The 23,201-nt window shown below is 48.1% G+C and overlaps 1 protein-coding gene across 2 annotated transcripts in view; it reads left to right on the forward strand.

Annotated features, from left to right (window-relative positions):
* The window catches only part of Trappc9 (trafficking protein particle complex subunit 9), a 456,412-nt gene that overhangs the window by 36,755 nt on the left and 396,456 nt on the right, over nt 1-23,201 (forward strand). For both annotated transcript variants that reach the window (XM_051159558.1, XM_051159557.1), the window contains 2 exons: nt 8,454-8,670; nt 21,828-21,971. In XM_051159558.1, the coding sequence (XP_051015515.1) occupies nt 8,454-8,670; nt 21,828-21,971 (361 nt within the window). The remainder of the gene's footprint in view (nt 1-8,453; nt 8,671-21,827; nt 21,972-23,201) is intronic.

Below are 23,201 nucleotides of genomic sequence, written 5' to 3' on the forward strand. Positions count from 1 at the left end.
TGCCCAGGAGCCCTCAGGAGAGCGGAAGTCTGTGAGGATAGTCAGAGCAGCCAGTCTCTCCGGGCCGAGAGGCAGGGCTGCAGAGATAACCAGGTCTTGGGGGCCAGCCGTGCTCCACCCTACCTTGGACAAGGCACTGGCTATTTTTTTTTTAAAGATTTTATTTATTTATTTTATTTATATGAGTGCCCTGTCTGCATGTACACCTGTACACCAGGAGAGAGCATCAGACCCCAGTATAGATGGCTGTGAGCCACCAAGCGGTTCCTGGGAGTTGAACTCAGGACCTCTGGAAGAGCAGACAGTGTGCTTAGAACCACCGAGCTGTCTCTCCAGCCCTCCAGCTCAGCACTGGCTATTGAGCTTTGTTTCAGATCTCCACTATAGCCAGAATTGGTAAAAGAAGGAAGTAATTAGTATCAGATGAAAAGCTAGAGACCTCTGTGCCCTGCAGGTGGCTGTGAAGGACACCTGAGAATTCCTCTTTTTTTTTTTTTTTTTTTTGGTTTTTCGAGACAGGGTTTCTCTGTGTAGCCTTGGCCATCCTGGACTCACTTTGTAGACCAGGCTGGCCTCGAACTCACAGCGATCCGCCTGCCTCTGCCTCCCGAGTGCTGGGATTAAAGGCGTGCGCCACTCTTTAGGGATGTGCAAGTCACTGTGGTCTCAGAGGCTTAGAGATCTTGTGTTTCCCTCTCTGCTTTAGAAGTTAGGAACCTTGGTGCGAATCCACAAACACCTCTAATGATTACATCTACCTCATGGCAGGCGCTTCTCTGACCAGACCTTCCTTTGGTTTCACTTAGCTATAATCTCATTTTCTCTTCATCTTGATTTTTTTTTTTCTTCTTGTTTTTGTTTTTTGAGACAAGGTTTCTCTGTGTAGCCTTGGCTCTCTTGGACTCACTTTGTAGGCCAGGCTGGCCTCGAACTCACAGACATCCACCTGCCTCTGCTGGGATTAAAGGCGTGTGCCACCATGCCCGGCTTTCACCTTGATTTTTTTTTTTTTTTTTTTAATCTTTTGGTTGTTACTGCTCTTAAATCGTGTGTGTTTAAAAAACGATTTTAGATTCTTTTTTAAAACAAGGCAGATTGTAAACGAACGCAGAAACAGAGAGTGTCGCTCTCCTAGAGGATCCAGCGTGTTCACCTGAGGAGGTTAAAGCTGAGCTGACTGCTAACATTGTGTTTTCAATAGGAGAGTTTGGTAATACACACAGACTCTGAAGGAGGCACAGGGGCTTATTCATCTCTCTCGTCACTGTGCAGGCACAGTGCTTGTCAGAGACCAGACACTTATTAATCTCTGACGCATGATTCATCCTGCTGCTCTCTCGAGCGAGCAAGCAAGCGTTGGCACCGCCTGGAGCAATGACAGAGGCGACCACTGGTAGAGACACAAGGCACCCTAAGAAGAGCTTTCCAGCCTTTCTGCATTTAACACTTCAAGGCCCTCCTGTGAGGAGGGATTTTTTTTGTCCCCATATTTGTTATGCACAGCAGACTTGGTTTTTTATCTGGGAGAGCTTCAAGGCTTCTGGAACTTTGCTAGAGCAGAGGCGGCCAACGCTTGGAGGATGGTGCCTGCCCTCGTCCTACTTGCTTGCCTAGCATGTGTTTGCAAGTTTGCCCCTGTCATACTGGAAGTCTGTACCTGGTTCCTTTCTGTGGCCAGATACTGGCCACTGTGCCTACAGGTTTGGCTTTTCCTTTCATGCTCCAGTGGACGGCAGAGCATTTCTAACTGTTGGGGAAAAAACAAACAAACAAACAAACAAACAAACAAACAAACAAAAAAAACCGATACCGTGAGCATTCAAGTGCAGGTTTTGTGGACATACACTTGGGCCATAGATCACGCTGTAGCTTTTTGAGGCACTGTCACGCTGCGGTAGACTGCTACCAGCAGGATCTGAGGACTCCTTTCCTCCCACCTCTTTCTCGCCTCCTGTCCAGATGCGTCTCTTGGCTACAGCTCCCTCTGTGGGATGGGGGTGATGTCTGCCTCTGGTTTCCATCTGCGTTTCCCTCAGGCCCAATGCCATTGAATGCCTTCTCCTGTGCTTACTGGCCATTCCCATGTTTCTATTACAGTCCTTTCCAGTTTTTGTTTTTGTTTTTATCTATTTCTGGAGCCAGGGATTGGGCTCAGAGTTGCATGCACACCGAACACAACCTGTACCATCCAGACTGTACGTACATCCTTCGCCAACTCCTCATTTTGTTGTACGGGGTAGGAGCTCTTAGTGTGGTCAGGACGGTGCTTCCTTGTCAGGGTGCTGCTCTGCAGGAATGTGCTGCATTTTCCCGTTTTCATTTTTCTTTTGAGAGACAACACGCTTACTCCATTGCTCAGGCTGGCCTTAAACTCCTGGGCTAAAGTTGTCTTCACACTTCATCCTCCAGGTGGCTGAGACTCCTGAGTGTCCACCACCACTGCTGTTGCCCATTCCTGATGTCTTTCAAGGCCGTGCATTTCTGCTTTTGATCAACTCCAGTTTCCCTGTGTCTTAACTCACTGCATATGCTTTTGGTGTGTGGTTCAGGAGAAATCACTGAGCCAAAAGCTCTACCATTTGTTTTTGACAGGATGTTTCTATATAGCCCAGGCTGGCCTGGTACTTGCTATGTAGGCCAGGCTAGCCTCAGGCTGTGGGCAATCCTTGTGCTGTAGCCTCATAGGTGCCGGGGTTACAAGCATGGGCCACCATGCTTGACTTTTTATGGTAATTTCTTTTTGTGTTGGAAGTTTGTCTTTTTTGAGATTTTTTTCTGGCTGTTCTGGGTCTCTTGCATTTCCATGTGAAGTTTAGAATTAGTCTGTCGGTGTTTTCGAAGAAGCCAGCGAGGATTTGGGCACAGATATCATTGACTCTGTAACTGAATTTGGGGAGTTTAGCCATTGTAACCCTTACAGCCAAACCTGCCTTTAACCACAGCAACCCGCAGGCTGTGTGGGCAGGAGGGCGGAGAGTTCAGGGCCAATCTGGCTCCACAGTGAGGTCCAGACTAGCCTAGGCTACATAACAAGACCCTGTCTCTGTCTCAGCCACCCCAACCTCCCTAAAGAGCAAAACAAACAATAATGCCTTTCACTCTGTGAATCTAGAATGTACTGAAGAGCCAAAAAAAATCAACCCTAGTCTTTGTCTTCTCTTCCTCCCTCCCCCAATCTTTCTTTTCTCCTTTTCCCTTCCTTTTCTCCTTCCCTCTATCCCTCCCTCCCTCCCCTTCCCAGCACTGAGATTGAAGGCTAGGTAGAATTCTCTTTCTCTGTCTCTCTCTCTCTGTCTCTCTCTCTCTCTGTCTCTCTCTGTCTCTCTGTCTCTCTGTCTCTCTCTCTCTCTCTCTCTCTCTCACACTCTCACACACACACACACACACACACACACACACACACACACACACACCAGGCCAAGAGCTCCACCCAGGGGCAGCAGTCTCAGCCCCAGAAAACCATTTCGTAGCCGCCTCCCCCGACTTACTATTATGATTTTCAGTTTTATTTTTAGCTTTTGGTTTTCTTTTACTTGTGTTTGTATTTTGCTTTGGTCACTTACCATTTTATCTCAGTGCCTGGGTTAGGCAGGCTAGGTCTTCTAGGAATTTCCAGTGTCATTATGGTAGACAGTAGATTGTCTTCCCATTTTCTGACTTCACCCCTTTCTTAATTTTCGGTGTCCTTTCATGGTTCTTTTCTATTTGGAGCTGTAACTTTAAAAAGAAGATTCATAATGACTTCAGTCCAGTAAAGAATGCTTTGTGAAACAGGCAGAATTTGAAAAGTGGTTGGTCTTAGCCTTTTATTTTTAAATGTATATAAATGAAAACTTAATTTTCTAAACTAAATTAAGTGTTTTTCAGGGGGCATCTGGTCATGCTGCCCACGTTGGTCTCTGACCCTGTGACTCAAATGACTTTCTGCTCCAGCCTTCGGGCACCGCGCTGGGCCTATGTGTGTGCGAGCGCCACTGTGCACACAGCATATATTGAATATCTAATCTTCCTGTATGATAGCTGCAGCTGTTGTGCAGAGAACAGAGTGTGTCTGTGTCTTATATATTGGAGAGTGTCAGGACTAGCTGCGTCCTTCCTGCCTTGTCCATGTCAGTATCAAGTGCCTTCTAGGCTATTCCACAGCTCCTTCCCATTTTGCCTTGGTCTGTGCCTGTGGTTCTGAAGGTTGATGGAGACCAAGGTGTTTTCCTTAGCATTTCTGACTGACTCATCTAGTTATAACCAGTGATCTTAAAAGTCTTTGTCCACAGGGGCTGGAGAGATGGCTTAGATGTTAGGAGCATAGGAGCACTTGCTGCTCTCGCATAGGGTGAGAGTTCAGCTCCCAGCTACCATGTCTGGTGTGTTATGACCTTCTGTGATTCCAATTCTGGAGGGTCTTAGGATCTTATGCTTTCTTCTGGGCTCCATGGGCACCTGTATTCATGGGTATGTGTGAATGTGCGTATACACACACAGACACACACAGACACACACACACAATTAAAAAAAGAACCCAAAACCTTGTAGTTGTCTTTGTTGACAGTTGGGTTCCCCAGTGTTTTGAACACCCACTGAGGGCTTTAGGCCTTTCCTAAATGTTCACAGTATTTCACTTAGTCTTTCCGACCACCAAAAAAGTAGACAGTCTTCCCTTTCTCCGAGAGGCTAATTGGCAGAACTGGCGACGATGGACTGTGGCTCGGACCTCCTGGCCACACTGTGCTGCCGCTATCTAACCTGCCTTGCCAGAACAGTCCAACACTACCCCTGCTTTCCTCCTGCTGTTAGAGCAGAGTGGGTCTCAGCCTCCTTCCCTGTCAGAAATAGAGTGGTGAGCTGATAGCAGGATGACCCGCCTATGACTAAGGCTCTCATCTCAGTGTCTTCGAGATGCTTCTGCCGGCAATTTGCATAAACATCTGGGCCCTGGACTCAGAGGTCGTGACTACTGCAGCCTGCTGAAAAATTAGAACAAAGATGTGCTGATTAATACCCCTCACAGAATGAAAGGTCAGGAATAAGTGTGGGGACTCGATTGCATCCCATTTTGCCTGGGACCATTTTTGCCCTCCCTCAGATCCTCAGTTCTGTGACGTGCGTTAACAGGAAGCTTCCCAGCCAGGGGCAGCATGGTGCTGGGAAACAGTTATGCCCAGGCTTTCTTCACAAGGGAGCTTCTCTAGGGTCCGAGGTAATTTCAGTTTCACCTGTGGGAAATGTTCCTCATTTGCTGTCATGTCGCATCCATGTGGTAGAAAGGCTAGATTACTAGCCCGTTACAGCCTTCTATCTGTGACAGGTCCCATGGTAACCATGGAGGACCAGGGCAAAGGGTTTGGGCCCTCTATTAGCTGTCACTTGTATTTGGCCATAAGGGACCCAGCTGAGGCCACCATTACCAGCATCTGTTGTCATGTTTAGCATGTAAGATGTCCAGGTGAGGGTCTAGGGGTCTCCCAGAACAAGATGGAAACAGTCAATATGCTTGCCTCCCCTTTACCGTCCTCCTTGTCTCCTGCCATGGCCGACACTGGCGCAAGGCTGTATCCTGTGCAGGTTTGAGGGTCCATGTATCATAGGCCTGATCGCTTCTAGAGACCTAAGGTTTCTCAGACTAAGGGCACAGGGAACACTAGCCAACAGAAAAAGAATTGATAACGTGAGCTCTGTCACACGAACTGTGCCTGCGTCTCGGGGCATTCTCTCAAAAAGAAAACACATTGGCATCAAACCGGGAGAAAACATTCTCCAGACATGGGTGACTAAGGACTGAGGTCTGGAACCTGAAGAACGAGCCCAGTTCCACAGCAAGACGAATGATCTAATTAAAAAAAAAAAAAAAAACCTGCCAGAATCTTTGAACAAGTACCTCGCAAAAAGGGATGCAAGCTTGGCTAGTAATCACAGGGAAGGGTGCTCGGTGCCTGGTTGTCAGGGGAACGCAAAGTAGCCCCAGCAGAATGGCAAAGCCACAAGCCCCTAACATTGAACACCCGGGAGAGCATGATGCAGTGTGGTCCTTGTGTGACATCCCTGGGATGGGGAAGTGATGCTGCCACTCCAGGAGGGTGTGGCTGTCCCAGGGCAGGGGTGAAGCTCTGTATGACTCTGGGGGCGGAGGGGGGCCGTGGGCGGCTAGAGATTATTTCTGAGAACATATCATTAGGATAGCTTCTAGGAGATGTGTGTAGCTGGGGAACCTTGTACCCCAGAACCTCTGCATTCGCCCAGTACTTTCAAACCCTTGTCTGAAATATTGATCATTTACACAATACTTATTTTGTTTCTTTGCTTTCCTGCTTACTGGAGTCTTCCCTGTGGGCTTTAAGCTGGGGATCTGCCTATTGTGAGTGCTCAGGCCCCAAGGAGGGGACCTTTGCTTCCTGCATTCCCTGGGGTCTCCCCATGAGTGTACTTGGTGCCAGTGAGTGAAGAAACATGGGGACGGCCTTGCTTTCTCTGGGTGGGTGTGGTTGGGACTGCCACGGAGACCTGGGCTGACTGCAAGGCATCTGGGATGTGTTTTGTGTGCTGCAGGGCTCTTGAGCAGCGCACACATGGCCGTCTCTGGTCCACCAGGCCACTACAGCAAAATAACTGCAGACCTGACGGGGAGAGCAAAAGCAGATAGCTCTGGGGTCTGGGATCTGGTGAGGGGCGTGGCGGGTGTACAGGTGCCTTGTCTCCCGTGGCAGGCCTCATCTATAAGGGCCTCGGTTCCAGTCATAAAGACTTCTGAGCTGCTCATCTCTCAGAGGGCCGAGGACCACGGATATTCAGTCTGCTGCAGCGTGATGCCTCTGAGCTGTGATTCGAGGATGCTGGTGTGTGGCGGGAGAGTGGATAGCTGAGGGAAGGAAGGCAGAGGAAACCCTTTGGTGTACGTTCTGGGTTGTGTACTAAGTACCCAGGCAAATCTCAGCTGTACTACCTGTGTCCTCTCCCTCTGTGGCTTGGCAAGGTCGTCCTGCCAGGGGAAAGTGATCAGTGTGTGTGTGTGAGAGGAATGGGACTTGATAGGCTGAGGTCAGAGGTTAGTGGGGGGAGTGCTCCCCTTTCTGAGGACTAGATTAGGGAGGGCGAGGGCATGAGGGAGGGAAGGTGGGATCGGGAGGTGACAAGAGAGGGGGCTACAATCAGGATGTAAAGTGAACAAGTTAAAAAAAAAAAGGTATCTGGGCAAGACTCTGAGGTCTGGGATATCAGGAAGAGGGGTTACAGAGGGCTGGGCAGCAGGGCTTTGTTAGCACAGAAATATCTAGAGACTCATTGTCAGGGCCGTGGCTAAATGGGAACCACTTCCCAAGAGAGCAGTGCAGATTAGGTAGTTTTTCTCCCCACAGTCACAGTGAAATGAGCAATGGACAATTAATAGAGCCCTGACCTGTGTGACTTTCGGGGTTTCTCAGTGCCTGTCAGAGCTTCAGATCTCCCTGTGTTGTGTGCCAAAACTTTTTCTGGGTAGACACAACATACATCTACTCACCTACAATAGGAAACTGTCAAAAGACCAGATACCACCGAAGTCCAACTTGGTGAATGAGTGAGTTTTATTGGAGGTAACTTACAGGAATATGGCTGAGGGGTTACTTTCAGGAGCAGAAATGACTCAAAGGCAGCAGCATCAGCAAGGCCCACCCCAGCATGGTAGCAGCTCACAAAAGCTGGGAACCTGCAGCCCTGCACAGCCTGCTTTTAGCTTAGTAGGTTGGAGAGTGCTTTCCAAGTGACGCAGTTGGTTTAAATCTCTTCCAGGCAGCAGGGCTGGTTGAGTCTTCTTTGCAGCGTGTCTCATCTGAGGGTGTTTATTCTGGCAGGGAGGGGCCTCGTGAATCTGGTCAGTTTCAGGGACTTCCCAGAGCTATTTTGAGTTGCTTACCTTAAAGCTTTCTGGAAGCATGGAGTTGAAACTGCTGTACCACAGATTGTCTACAGCGGAGTAGGTCAAGTTCTGGAGCGCAAGACTGTAGTGGGTGCTTGTCTGCCCGAGTGATTACTGCCCCATTACCATTGGGAGGATCCGCTAGGCCTTGCCTGAAAGAAATATGCTATAAGCCGGGAAGTCTCAAGTCTAAGTTAGGTGGTATGGTCAACATCTTCTAGTCATGTGGCTGTACATGTTATGTTCTAAGAGGCTGAGCAAAGTCCCTCCCCAGTCCTCCTGTCATGATGGATTCTTGTTCCTTTCTGCGAAGGGTGTCTCATGTGTTGTGTGCTGACCCCCTCTGCCAGAGAATCTGGACTTCTTAGCAAAAAACTGGATGTGCTTGGAGTCAACACTCGTGAAAGGTCTTGGGGTGTTCACAGGGGTTCCCCCAGAGCCTCAGGATTGTTGCGTCACAGTGTCCAGGCCCTCTCTCTTCTCCTGTATGGGAAGAGGTTCCGGGTGCATTCCTGGTTTTCCTTTGGAGGTTTCTTCAAAAACTTCTTGCTCTCCCTCTCTGTTCCAGCTTTCTGAAGAGGAGAAAATCCAGCGCTACAGCATCCTGTCTGAACTCTACGAGCTGATTGGCTTCCACCGCAAGTCAGCATTCTTCAAGCGAGTGGCTGCCATGCAGTGCGTGGCCCCAAGCATCGCAGAACCTGGCTGGAGGGCCTGTTACAAGCTCCTTTTGGAGACGCTGCCTGGCTACAGTCTGTCGCTGGACCCCAAGGACTTCAGCAAAGGTACCCATGATGACCTGGGGCTGAGGCAGAAGTTGCTTTATTTCTATTCACCTTGTGCACTCGAGCATCTGTTGAGTGTTGCAGACTGTGGGGGAGACCTGTGGTTCAAAGATGGCCAAATCCTGCCCCACACAGCCATTCATAACAGCAGTGTCATGACAGGAAGTCTTGAGGCCCACCTTGTGATTCTTGTTCTTGAGTCTTTGTTAGTAAAGGTCTGAAACTGCCCTTGAAGCCATCACCATGGTCTGTCACCAACCTAGTGCTTTGTGTTCCTAATTTTTATTACGTACCTTATGAAATTTTGTTAGCAAAACCCATGTCCCTTTGCAAAATAAATATGCTTGGATGCATGTGTGTACACCTAGCTATGTATTTGTGGCAGATTCTGATTCTGTGATAGTAATAAGTATTAAATTATAAAAGTCTAATAACTATAGACAAATACAAGGCTCAATTTAGTCAAAGTCTAATTAGGCAGAGATAAATTCCTTCTCTTGTTACTTCATTAGATGGGGACCCAGCACTGGAGATGGTGTGGGGTTTCAATAGAGAGACCTGACTTTGCCCTGTGTTACCTCACCAGGGTGCAGAGCACTCTCCCCTCTCAATCACACATCACATTCCTCTCTTTTCACCTGAGTAGCACTCAGATGTCACCCTTCCCAGTCTCTTTAGCACCCACCCTTCCCATGCAGAGCTTCACATGGACACCTCCATCCCCAGCAGAGCAGATTCTTTAGAAGAGAGTCACTTGGCCGAGCAGAGGGGCACGCTGTTCTGGGAAGGGCAAAGTGGTAAGCCTTTAAGGCCTTGTGGGCCACAGTCTCTGTCATCTGGCGTCATGTGAAAGCAGCATATTGCCATGTAAGTCAGTAGGACCTCATGGGCGAGTGTTGACGGTAGGAGTAGGCAGAGAGGCCTCTACGTGAAAATCAGCCCTCGAGGGGGCCAAAGTGGAAGGATGGGCATACATTTGAGACCAGAGGCCAGTTGGGGATAAAGAGTGAGATCCTGTGTCAAAACAAACAAAACAGTCCATACTTGAGTCCTCCCTGCCCCCTGTCTCCCCTCCCCCCCAAAATAAAGAATAGATGGTGGGTAGGCCAGGCTCAATGCTTGCTGCACTTGGCCAAAACCCTTGGCACAGAACACACTGAGAGCTAATAATTTTGAGAGCACAGCCCCTCCCGTCTTTGAGACAAGCGCAGACAAGAGTTTTATCCCTGTGGCTGTCTTAGGAAAAGGAGCAGATTAGGCATCCAGGCATCCAGTGGTTCCAGGTCCATTTTCTGGTAACCGGAAATGGGCTTTAGGTTTAAATAGAGGAGGAAGTGGGGCCATAGGGCTGTATCATTGAGCAGCCCTGGCTTAGGTGTGGCCTGACCCATCATTGTCCCTGTACAGTGGTGTCAAAATGTCTTTATTGGTGAGTGGAGAAGGTGGTTCCCAGGAGGTAAGCTGCATTCCAGGGTTGGAGTAGGAAAGAGGCTGTGGCTAGGCAGGACCAGGGGCTCTTCAGAGTGGTAAAGAGAGGACAGGAGGCTGGGGCCAGGACCTGCTCAGGAGAGACTGGCCTGGTTGAGAGGTTGCTTGGTGGATAGGTGGGACACGGTGCTCAGATGTATAGAAGGCTTATAGAGGGAGGTGTTGCCCCCACCCCAGCTGTCCTAGTTCCTGCAAGGTCCCATGGGATCAGAGCAACACTGGAATTTTCTTCCATTCATGTGACCTGCTGGTATTGTCCTTCTTTGTTAGATTCACAGAGGCTCTAGTCTCTCCCATGACCTTGCTAGCCCCACTAGCATCCTGCATCCCTGCTGAGGGTTATTTAAAAGAAAAAAAAAAAAAAAAAAAAAAAAAAATCAAACGCGGACCTTGACATTTGTCTGTGTTCAGAACCATCAGTGACTGTGATTCACTCTAGACAGTGTCTTTTATTTATTTAACTTTTTTGAGACAAGGTCTCATGATGTAACTCAGGCTGACCTTGAACTCAGTAGCCTTCAATCCTTAATCCACCACACTATTGTGTGGTGTCACTTTGAACTGCATTTTGTCCTTGACTTTAATTTTTTGGTTTTTTTGTTTTTGTTTTTTGAGACAATGTTTCTCTGTGTAATAGTACTGGCTGACCTGGACTCACTTTATAGACCAGGCTGGCCTTGAACTCACAGAGATCTGCCTGCCTCTGCTTCCCCGAGTTCTGGGATTAAAAAATATGTTTTGGGACTGGAGAGACCGCTCAGCGGTTAAGAGCAGTGTCTGCTCTTCCAGAAGTCCTGAGTTCAATTCCCAGCAACCACATGGTGGCTCACAACCATCTCTACTGGGATCTGATGTCCTCTTCTGGCCTGCAGGTGTACAGGCAGATAGAGCACTCATATACATAAAAATAAATAAATCTTTAAAAATATTTTTTTGAGGTGGACATGGTGGCGCACACCTTTAATCCCAGCACTTGAGAGGCAGAGGCAGGCGGATTGATGTGAGTTAGAGGCCAGCCTAGTCTACAAAGTGAATCCAGGACAGCCAAGGCTACACAGAGAAACCCTGTCTTGAAAAAACAAAACTATATATATATTTGATTAATTCATTTGTTATGTGCATGTTAGCACTGTGGTGTGCATGTGGGGGCCAGAGGGCAAGTTGTAGGACATAGGCCATCAGACTTCATGGCAGATGCTTTCCTTGTCGAGCCATCTTGCTGGCTCCTGTCACTTGATTTTCATCTTAGCTGCTAGGATTGTGTGTAAGGGGTGAAGAGGATTTGGGACTTTTTCCAGAAGGTCATAGGCTCAGTAGAGATTTCATAGCTCCTGCTACTGGAACAAAGGAAGCTTCTAGAATGGTACCTACTCACTGTATGTTCTGGAAGAGCTGGACCGGCATGGAGGAGGGTGGCAGAGAGCAGGCAGGGTGAGTATGCAGAGCCCAGGAGGGCCCTGCCATGGTCACACGGGTGGACACGGCTGCTCTGAGCTCCTGTCAGCCCTCAGTTGCATCTGGATTCCTTCAGCCTGCTTTTCTTCCAGACCCCACTTAATTGTCTAATCTAATGTTTTGTTTTGTGGTAAAAGTTTCCATCTGTTCTGTCACCTGCCTTCTTTCCTGTAACCTCCCTCCTTTGTTGTCCCCTCTTGGGGGGGTGGAATCCAAGGTCTGTTGAGTACCTGTTGGGTGATTGGCACTCCTTAGGGGAAGTGGGCATGTAGACAGATGTGACTGATAGTGGGTGATGGAGCTGGTCTCTGTCTTCCTAACACAGGAGCCTCATGGGCTGGGGCCCTCTGTGGGCTTCTTGGGCTGTCTCCATTGTCTGCACAGTTCTACTGTAGCTGTCACTACAGGTCCCCCTTTGGCTCCCAGAGCACTGCTGAGACCATGCAGCACTCTCTAGGCAGAAAGGCACATAGAACCCAGGGACACCACCATGTGTTCAAAACCTCCAAATGGAGTGACCATTGCAGGCCACCGTGGACACTGCATAGTCACCCCCCATCTGCCCTCTACTGCCTTCCTCCACTCTAGTCCAGCTCTGTAGCATTCAGAAGATGGTGGGTGTCATTCTAGGGGCTTCTCAAAGTCCCCTGTCCAGCAGTAAGGACATAAGTCGATGCCAGGGGGCTTGGGCAGGTGTGTCTGAGAGTCCCTTTAACACTGAGAAGTCTGCTCTTGTGTTCAGCACGTGGGGAACCACCTGTTTTGTGATGATCCTGCAGGCGCCCCGCCGGTTATGGAGAAGGAAAAGAGGAAGTGTTTGGTTCCATCTGGGCCTGGGTCATAGGCCATAGGCCATAGGTCATAGGCCAGCTAAGGAAAGCAGAGAGAGAAGGAAGAGGAGGGGTGAGGATGAGTGAGGATGGGCTTTTGGCAGCCAAGGTCAGACTGAGTGGGATGAAGAGTCTGGAATCCAAATGAGCCTGGCTGTGGTCCTTCTGACTGGTACGCTTGTTAAGAAAGAGGCTTACGTGGGAACCAACCTGAAGATGGGTGAAGCACCAAAAGGGGTGGCGTGATTTCCCAGGGAGCACCTAGAGTCCAGGAATTGGTGGTTAGGACAAGCCATTCCTGAACTCCTGGCTTCTTCGTAGTCACCTCAGCAGCCCACCTAGCGCTTTTCTCCTCTTCGGAAGAGAACTTTAGAGAACAAAGTCCGCGAAGGAAATGGCATCCTCTCAGCATGCTGGTACTTCCTGGCTTGCGTTTCCTATAGCAGGGGCAAGGAGGGGATGAGACAGACTGGCATGTTGCCTGAGCAGCCTTAGTGCGCCTCCACTGCCAGCACCAGCTCTCCAGTCCTGCTTTCAGGCTGACCTCTAGCCTTTGCAGAGGCATAGCTAGTTGATGTAGTGATACCACTTTGGCCTTCAAGTGGCTGTTGCTGTCTAGGGCCCTCTGACAAGTTTAGTCTGCAGGTTTTTGTTTTTTGTTTATTTGTTTGTTTGTTTTGTTTTGTTTTTTTTTTTTTTGAGACAGGGTTTCTCTGTGTAGCCCTGGCCGTCCTGGACTTCCTTTGTAGGCCAGGCTGGCCTTGATATCAATCTGATTGCCTCTGCCTCACGAGTGCTGGGATTAAAGGCGTGTGCCGCCACGTTTGGCCTAGTCTGCAGTTTTGTAGTGGAAGGATGGGTTATTTTTATATCTCCTTCACCAGTAGCAGCTCTGAAAGTGAATCTTCTTAATTAAAAAAATTAAAATGGCATATTTAGTAATTTGTGTGTGTGTGTGCACACGCATGTGCACATGTGCGTGTGCATGCCGCAGCTTGTATGTGGAGTCAGTTCTCTTCTTCCATTCTGTGGGTCCCAGGAATAGAGTTAGGTCATTAGCCTTGGCGGCAGGCTTCTTCACCTGCTGAGCCATCCCATTGGCTCTTCTCCTTTCCCTTCTTGATAACCGCATAAGACTTTTATTATTTTCTTTCTATCAATTCACTTTCCTCTGTATGATTTGGTTTTATTAAAAAAACTAGACATGGGGATGATGAGATGTCTCACTAGTTTATTTTTTTTTTTACACTTTTTTTATTGAAAAATAAAACAGTTCATATTACATCTCATTTGCTATTCCATCCCATGCATCCTCCTATTCCTCCCTCCCTCCCGCTTTCACCCCATGCCCCTTCCCTATGACTGTGACTGAGGGGGACGTCCTCCCCCTGAATATGATGCTAGGGTATCAAGTCTCCTCTTGGTAGTCTGATATCCTTCCTCTGAGTGCCATTGGACCTCCCCATCAAGGGGACATGGCCAAATATGGGGCACCAGAGTTCGTGTGAAAGTCAGTCCCCAGTCTCCACTTAACTATGGAGAATGTTCTGTCCATTGGCTAGATCTGGGTAGGGGTTTGATGATGACTGCATGTATTGTCCTTGGTTGGTGCCTTAGATCGGAGATGTCTCAGTAGTTTAAAAGCACTTGCTGCTCTTGCAGAAGACCTGAGTTTGTTTGTTTGTTTAGCATCTGTGTGATGTCTCACAGCCATCTGTAATTCCAGTTCCAAGGAATCTCACACCCCCTTCTAGTCTGTATGGGCAGCAGGCACACATGTGGTGCACATCCATACATACAGACACTTTCATACATAAAAATAAGTAAACCTTAAAAAAATATTTTTAAAAAGCAGTTTCAGATCCACAGAAAAAGTGATCATATAGTACAGAATTCTGTCCTATGGAGGAATTCCCCTTCATCCATAGGGGCCTGGCCTTCTCCACCCCTCGCTTTCCCCGCCTGATGGAGCAACTGCTACAGCTGCTGAACCAACACATCCTATCCTTACTTCAGCTCCACAGCTCACACCAGGGCTCACTCTTGTTGCTAGACATTCTTTGGGGTTTTGGCCAGTGTTGGATGACCTGGTCCCACCATGATGGAGGCACACAAAGCTCTTAAAGATCCTGTGCACCCTGCCTGCCCCAGGCTCCTGCCGCTACACATCCTTTCACAGTCTCCACACTGGGGTTGGAGGGATGGCTTAGTAGTTGAGAGCACTGGCTGTTCTTCCAAAGGACCTGGCTTCAATTCTCAGTACCCAGATGGCAGCTCACAACTGTCTATGGCTCCAGTTCCAGGGGACCTGACACCCTCACACACACATACAAGCAGGCAGAACACCGATGTACGCAGTCTCCACACTGTTCCTTCCTCTAGCATGGTCTCAGGCAATGCGTATGCTACTTCACAAATCCTGGTTGCTTGTGAGGTTGACTGTCATGAGTGAAGGAGCCGTAAACACCACGAGAAGATTCTGTGTGGATGCAGCGTTTTGACCGCGGGTGAACCATCTTTGCAAATGGCTGCCCAATTTTTCACTCCCAAAGACAGTGGGTCACAGTTACCACTGCTCTTATGTGCTGGCCAGCATTTGGTACCATCAGTGTTCTGGACTAAGGTGTGTGGTGGGATGTTGTTTCTCTAGCGAGTATACTGAGCATCTCTTCATATGCTTATCTGCTGTTGGAGTAGCTTCTCTGCCGATTCCAGCTTCTTTGTTTACTGCCTCTGTAATATGCACAACAGTGCTTTAGTGATATCTTTGACAAATATTTTCTCCCAGCATGCGTCTTGTTTTCCTCATTCTCTCAGTAGCTTATCTGAAAAACAGCAGTTTTCAATTTTAATGGTATCTACTTTGTCAGCTCTTTCTCTCATGGATGGTGACTTTGGAGCTGTATCTAAAAATCCGTCACGATACCAAGTGCCACTTAACATTTTTCATTTCTCAGCTTGGGAAAAGTTTTATGGAACCCAAACAAGTTCTATAAACATGTAGTGTCTTTTAGAGAGGGTTTTGTCTTATTGGAGGTCCACTGTGTGTACTATTTGTGAATTCTGCAGTTAGCATCTTGATTTAATGCCCGGTTGGTAGCCATGCTGTGTCCCCAGCCGGTCTGCTGGGAGTCCTGTCTTTGCTGGGTCTCTGCACTGCTTTGTCAGAGCTGCATTCACTGTACTTATGCGGGTGCATTTCTGCACACTCTGTTTTCGTTCTGTCAATTGTTTCATTTGTCCGTTTGCCAAAGCCACGCTGTCTTAGTTACTGTAGCTTTATAGTAAGCGTGGCAGTCAGGGATTTTCTTATATATTAAAAAAAAATTGCCCCTTTTGGATATTACAGAAAAATAGTTGTTCACACTGAAGTGTTATTTCCTGTCCTTTCTGTGGTATTTAGAGCATCTCCCATGCAGAGTGATGGTCTAGGCAGGGCCTCTGGGCTGTGTTTGCCTGGCTTCTGCCCACTCCAGGGCTGGGTGAGTCTGCCCCATCTCCAGCCTTGCTGGGTCTCGTGCTGGTGGGCACACATACCCATAGCACCTGTCTGACCCACATCGAGGCAGGCGGTGGCCTCTTGGTTAAGATTTTGATATGACTAACTTGCTTCTGACAGTTCGCTGGGAGATACTGTGAGCGCCATTACATATGAAGGGATGAGAGCCCAGGATGCTGTTACTGACGGTGTGACCTTGGCCAAGTTGCTTCATGCCCTCTGTGTGCCTGAATCTTGGGGACACCAGCTTATGGATGGGTTGTCCCCTGACCCTAGTAGGGGGCTGAGGACAGTGCTCAGCATGCTGTCAGTGTTAGGTAAAGCTTTGTGACCTTTTCTGAGGATGACATGAAAGGGGTATAAGATGGAGAATGTTGGGGGCCTTTAAGGCCAGCATCCTGCCAAGCAGAAGTCCACTGCTGGTGTGGCCCCCTTGTGGACTTCATGGCGTTGATTGGAGATGAGGGCAGAGGCATCTGGACAGTCAAAGGCTTAGAGGTACTGGCAGAAGAGAAAAGGAAAGGTCCTCCAGTTTGAGAAAGGGGATGCTGAGTGTCAGGCTGATTTCGCTGTATGCTGAAGAGCTCTGATGGCCAAAGGGTAGAACCTGGGAAGAGAGGAAGGAGAGGTTTTGGAGTGGCAAATGACCACTTTAGAGAGGTGGGAAGGTGATTTTAAGATGTTGAGGCATGTCCCGTGAGTGGGCATTTGATGTACTTTCAGGGGACCCCAGGTGAGACTGAAATGGCTTGTCTGTTATTTCCCTTGGCATCTCTGAACTTTACTTTGGGCTGCCTTCAGGCTAAAAGCACTTGGACTTTGTGCAAAGCCACACTTAGAGTTGTTGTAACTTTGTCTTCCTATACAGGGACTATCTGAGAACACAGCAGTCTGAGGTCTTTGGGTAGCTAGCTCCTCCTTTTCCTCATCTGTCAGGCCTCTTCGGCCGCTTCCATCATTTGGCTGGTGGCTGTTTCTTCAGATAATTCCAATGTTGCTTCTGCCTGAACTCTTTCATTTCTCTGTTCCCTGAATGCCCGCTCTTCCTCCTCGGGCACCTCTTATGATTTTGTAAGCATCCTTAAAAACAATCTCAGTACTCCCTCTACCAGCCCCATGGAGCCAGGGTCTTTGTGGTCTGTGTGCTGCTGCAGGTGTCCATGTGCACATCTGTGATGAGGGGCCAGACCCAGTGAGCACTTATCACAGTGCTTGTGGCCAGTTATTGAGTTTGTTCCTTGCTCTTCCTTTGCAAGTCTGAAGAGTAGAACATATTTCTTTTGAAAAATTCAAGTGATCCTGCCCTTTTTTACCTGGACTTTTATTTTGGGAGGGGACATTTGCCCATTATTTCATGAAAAGAAGTGAGGTCCACTAGAGTTAAAATGGCAAATGCCAGCCTGCTGCATCACCAGACAATGAAAACCACTCTAAGCCCCATCTCCATTTAAATGTTTGTCAGAGAAAGAATTAAATGGAAATCTACCAAAACCCCATTCTGTGAGTAAAGGCGAGGTTGTCAGACCTCTCCTCTCAGAAGTGTCTTCTATGCTGTTTGTGAGGCGAGCGTTCTTGCCTGCTGGCTGCAGAGGCCTGAGTTAGGACCCACTCAAGTGCCCTGCGAATTTGCTGGCTTATGGGACCACATCTTCTATCTTAATCTTATTTGTACTGCTGTGTGAGGCGATTTCTCCATCTTGCTTTCTGCTCAGCCTTTTCCTGAGCGAGAGATTAAATGTTACCGAGGAGGTTTTCTGAAAGAGACTCGGAGTCGCTTTGCTGAATGGCAGCTGTCAAAGCCTGAATTGCTGAACTTCAAAGACAGGAGTCAACCGTTGCAAGTCTGTCTTTACAAAAGCCTCAGTGTTTTATGTAAGAACTCTGGGCCACAGAGGAGGCACCGTGTGTGCAGGGTTCACTGTTAAGCAAGCTTGCCCCGGGTCTCACTCATGTGCACCTGTGGTAGTAACTGGACCATTACCCACTTGGAAAACTAACCATGTGATGTCAGAGATTTCCAACAGGAGAAAGAGCTCTTGGTTTGGTGGTGCTGAGATGAATGAGAATCGGGGCTTTTTGAAAGGTGTGGCTAGCTTAGGCTAGTCATGGCTTGGGATCTTAATCCTCCTAACATTCTCTTCTGCTGTAATGCTTGGTCCCAGCCCCTTTGACCAGATGGAAACGTGGCGGGATGTGTCTCACCACTCTTAGGGATGCAATATGTTGTCGCCACTATATATTCCAGGAAGTTTCTGGAAGATCCGTCATATCCTGGGATGTACTGTGGAGCGGTTTGTGTGACTGTTGATTCAGCTTCCAGGTTTTCAATTGATATGTTCTTATGAATTATCCTAAATATGCAAGAATTAGAAAGAAACAGCAGAAGTTAACCCCCCCACAACCTCCCCCCCCCCAAACCCCTGGAGCCATTCCATTTCATCCTCACACACTTGACTATGCACATCTGAAACAGAGGGGGATTTTCCTGGCCTCAGGCTCTCATCTTGACCCACATGCTAGTGGAGAACCCACCATGCACCAGGCCTCTTGCCAGGCATTAAGGATCCTTGGATGAATAAGTCACATTGCTGCTGCCAAGGCAATGAGGAATTGATGGAGGAAACGGAATCATGTGTTTACTGGGGCCCCACTGTGCCTGTTAGCAGCTGAGGTCTGTGCCTGCTGCTGAGCACACACCAAAAAGGGAGTGGCTGGCTGCTCAGGGAAAGGTCAGCAGGAGCCTTGAGTTGAATGGAACATCTTAGGCAGACCAACAGAGTTTAGGATGCACAAAGTGCTCGCCACTCGCCAGAGGTAATGTCTTTCTTGCTCCACTTGTCAGTTGACATTGGCCCAATGCCTGATTCAAGATAACCTCAGTTCTGGGCATATTATAATGAGCACCAGACAGTCTTCAGGTGCAGGGGCTCCTAATGCAGGAGTGGGGGTGGGGGTTGACATACAAGAAGGCAATTTCACCCAATAAGCACAGCAGTAGATCTGGTATATCAAGAGTTTGTTCTCAGTGCAATAATGGAGCAGGCTGGATCATTAATCACCCCACAGAGTCAGAGGCTGATGCTGTGCGTTAAACACATTACATTCATTGAGTCATAATATTAGCATTTATCAGCTAGCATTTATTGAGAAGTTAGGATAAATGGCTAAAGCACTTTAAACGGGCTGCTCACGGCTTTGTGACAAGTTAGGGCTATTATTTCACTGTTGCAACTTCCTCCCCTGCCTGCCCCGGCTCATGTGGCATACTCACCCCCCCCCCCCCCCCCCCACTGTCCCCACACACTCAGCACCATCTGTACCTCCTACGGGCTTATCCACAGACAGTGTACACCCCGCTGTCCCCCTACTCTCTTTCATGTGTGCTAACTCTCCTGAGCAGTTAGAGGTTTCCTGTGAGCATCAGTTTTATCTGAGCCTGAGTCCATCTATATGTGTTTTTCAGACCCGAGCCCTGCCTCAGCAAGGACTTACCAGTCTGGTTGATGACAGTCATTGGGTAGAAGTGTTAAGGGGCAGAGTGTCTGGTCTTCTTTAAGGTGTTGAAATCATATTTGAGTGCAGAAGGCAATTGCAGTCTATACATTTAAGTCTTGATAGGTTCAGTGGTATATCCATCAAATTTCTAATAGCAGCTGGCTGTGGTGGTGCACGCCTTTAATCCCAGCACTCAAGAGGAGAGACAAGTGGATCTCTGTGATTTTGAGGCCAGTCTGGGTCTACAAAATGAGTCCAGGACAGCCAAGGCTTCACAGAGAAACCCTATCTCGAAAACAAAAACAAAAACCACCAAGCAAATTCTAAAGGCATTCTTTATAGAACAAAAACAAAAACAAAGCCCCAAAACAATAACACCACCCAAAAATTTATACAGAAAACATAGCTAAAGTGATCCCAAATAAAAATAATACTGACACTACAATATTTGACTTCAAACTCTACTACAGAGCCATAGTGACGAAGGGAGCATGGTGCTACAGAAACATAGACATGTAGACCACTGGAGCATACTAAAGGACCCAGAAACAAATGTACACTGCCATGAGCATCTAGTTTGTTTGTTTGTTTGTTTTTTGACAAAGATGTCAAAACACATACACTGAAAAAAAAAAGAGCGCACTCAACAAACCGTTCCTAGAAGACTTGAGAGCCACCTGCACAAGAGTTAGGTTAGAGCTGCATCTCATCCTGTACACAAATGGATTCCTAGTGGATCAAGTATCTGAAAGTATGAAACACTGGGACTGCTAGAAGAAAACATAGGACAAGTATGTTAAGATATTGGTATAAGCAAGAGCTTTGTGACTAGGACCCCAACGTAAAGGGAGTTATCCCAAGAGTTAGCGGATGGATAGCATGAAATTAAAAGGTTTCTGCATAGCAAAGAAAGCTGTCGGCGGGGTGAGCAGACTCTCTACAGAACAGGAGAAAGCCCTTGCCAGCTATGCTGTGGACAGGGGTTAGGATCTGAAATGTACAAGGTGCTTCAGAAATTAAACAGCACACCCAAACAGCCAATCAAAACATGAGCTGGCAAACTGAGCAGGGTTTTTGGGAGAAACTCGAATGGCCAATACATAGTTTGAAAAGTGTTCAACATCCATTTTCAGAAAGGCAATACAAGTCAAAACCGCTTTGACACTCCATCTCACGCCATTCAGGAAAGGCAGCAAATGACGACGAATGCTGGGGAAGCTGTGGTAGGCATATAAATCAGTACAGCCGCTACAGAGATCAGTGTGTGTGTGTGTGTTTTCAAAGTATTAAAAACAGAACTACCATATTGCCCTGGATTTGTCACTCCTGGCATAAATGTAAAATATTTTACCTGCATATCTGTCATCTGTACATCTGAGCTTACTGCCGCTCTATTCATAATATCAAGCAACTAGACCAGCTTAGGTAGTCCTCCCCTGGTGACAGGTAATGAAAAGGCGGTGCATACATAGGGTGGAGTTCTATTCAGCCAGAAAGAATAATACAGTGATGTCATTTGCAAGAAAATGCATGGAACTGGAAATATTAAATGAAGCAACGTGTGGCAGACCTGCAAGAAGGCAACACTAAGCCTTCCAGCTTTCCTGGGCCTCTTACAGTCTCGAGGCATTGTGAGGGAGCCCTGTGTCCATATCTCCTTTCTGAAAGGTTGTAGAGTGTTGTAGAGTGGAAACAACTCTTAGTAATTGATGCCCAAAGGAGACGGAATCCTAGGATTCTGCATTCTTTAGGAAACACTTTCAAGTAGGCTGTGTAATAAGCCTTCCAATTTTATTTTCAAGCGTGTTTGGCTTTTTGGGAAGGAGGGGCCATCAAGTCCCTGGGTGACCTCTGTATCTGTTTAACTCTCCCCTTCTCCTATGCGTCAGAGTAGTATGGCTTTCAGAGTAATCTCCTTGATTGTTGGTGGTGACGGTTCATCCTGGGTCATCACTTCTTGAGAAAATGTCACTCCCATTACTCAAATGCACTGGAAACAATCTTTTCCTGGAAGCTTATCAGGGTTATTTTAGTGGGATGCTTTGAAGTCATGTCTTCATAGAAAAGAGAAAGTATAGTGTAAGGCAGTTCATTTTATTTTTCTTTCTATAGTGGGGTTGGATCCTGGGACCTTGCCTACTGAGCTCTGTCCTCAGATGGAGATATTCTCAATGTATGAACAGTGTTCTTCTCTGGCATCACTTTACCTAGGCGTGAGGATGCTAGTGGGAAGTGGTGGCAGCAGTGGGGGAAGGGTAGTGGCGGGCAGTGGGGGAAGGGTAGTGGTGGGCAGTGGTGATGGTTTTGGCTATTTGAATTTGATCTCCTGTCTGTGAGCTGCCACATTTCACACCTGACCCTGAGTACCTGCTTTGTGACCTTTGCCACAGGCACACACCGAGGCTGGGCTGCTGTTCAGATGCGCCTGCTACACGAGCTGGTCTACGCCTCCCGAAGGATGGGAAACCCTGCGCTGTCTGTCCGGCACCTGTCCTTTCTTCTGCAGACCATGCTGGACTTCCTTTCTGACCAGGGTGAGTGAATTCACACTATTTCTGTTTTTGTTTCTGTTTTACACAGGGAGCCTTGGATGTGGGCTGGTCTTCTTTTCCAGCTCCTTGGTGGTGGGTACCTGTGTCTACCCTTAGCCACCCTTCCCATGTTTCCTCTTGCTTACCCACACCTCTCCTTCTGGTTTTCCATGTCCTTACCACCCCCGCCCCCCAGACAGGGTTCTAGTTCTGGCTAGAACTGTGTATCCTTGGCTGTCCTGGACTCACTCTGTAGATTATGTTGGCCTCGAACTCACAGAGATCTGCCTGCCTCTGCCTCCTGAGTGCTAGGATTAAAGGTGTGCGCCAGCATTATTTGGCTTCTGCGTCCTTTTTATCCCTCTGTTCAGCAGGTTCTCCTTCTCCTCAGCCTCCAGGCATTGTGTTTGTTACTTTCCTTGTTTCTGCACCAAATACATGACATGAAACAGCTTAAGAGAGGAAGGATTTGTTGGTTTTGTGGGGGGGGGGGGCTCATGGTATGAAGGGATACAGTCCGTCATGGCTGGGGGACATGGTGGCAGGAGGCTTTATGGGGTGGCACTACATAGCTGTCACTCTTCACCTCTACACATCTCCACAGTGCAGGAAACAGAGACAGGACAGGAAGTAGAATAGGCTACAAATCTCAAGGCACACTCCTCCAGTGACTCCCATCTCCCAAAGGTTCCACAACCTCCCAACTCAGTACCCGTAGATGTATTTTGCATTCAAACCATGGTAGGCTCCTTGTCCTCGGAGGACATTGTGTGCAATGTGAGTGCCAACATGTGGTGTTTGTGTGGGGAGGAGGTGTTCAGGTCCTCAGATCACAACTCTGTGAGGTTTTGCTACCTGGATGTCCCTGTAACTGTCATCTAGGTGGACATGGAACAAGTAGAGGCTGATAGCCCCTTTGTGCTCTTCTGGCCATGGCTGCCTCCTGGAACCTTCTGTCTGGCTTCCAGAACTAGAGATGAGGTTGCCAGGCTGGTCTAGGGGCCACAGTATCCACCTACATCCCATGTTGCCTTTGTTGCGCTGTCTCTCCAAGTATCTCTTCTCACTGTTACTGGGTATTGCCTCATTTCTGGGGTCAGTTGTCATCTGTGTAATTCAGCCCAGGTATGTAGCTTGTAAGATAGCTCGCCCTGGAGAGTCAGGATGTCAGAAGAGGGCTGTCCTGTCAGACCTGCCTTTCCACCTATACCCTCTGCCCCGTTGGCCTGGGAC

The sequence above is a fragment of the Acomys russatus genome, chromosome 17 (assembly GCF_903995435.1).
Source record: "Acomys russatus chromosome 17, mAcoRus1.1, whole genome shotgun sequence".
NCBI classification, from domain to species: domain Eukaryota; kingdom Metazoa; phylum Chordata; class Mammalia; order Rodentia; family Muridae; genus Acomys; species Acomys russatus.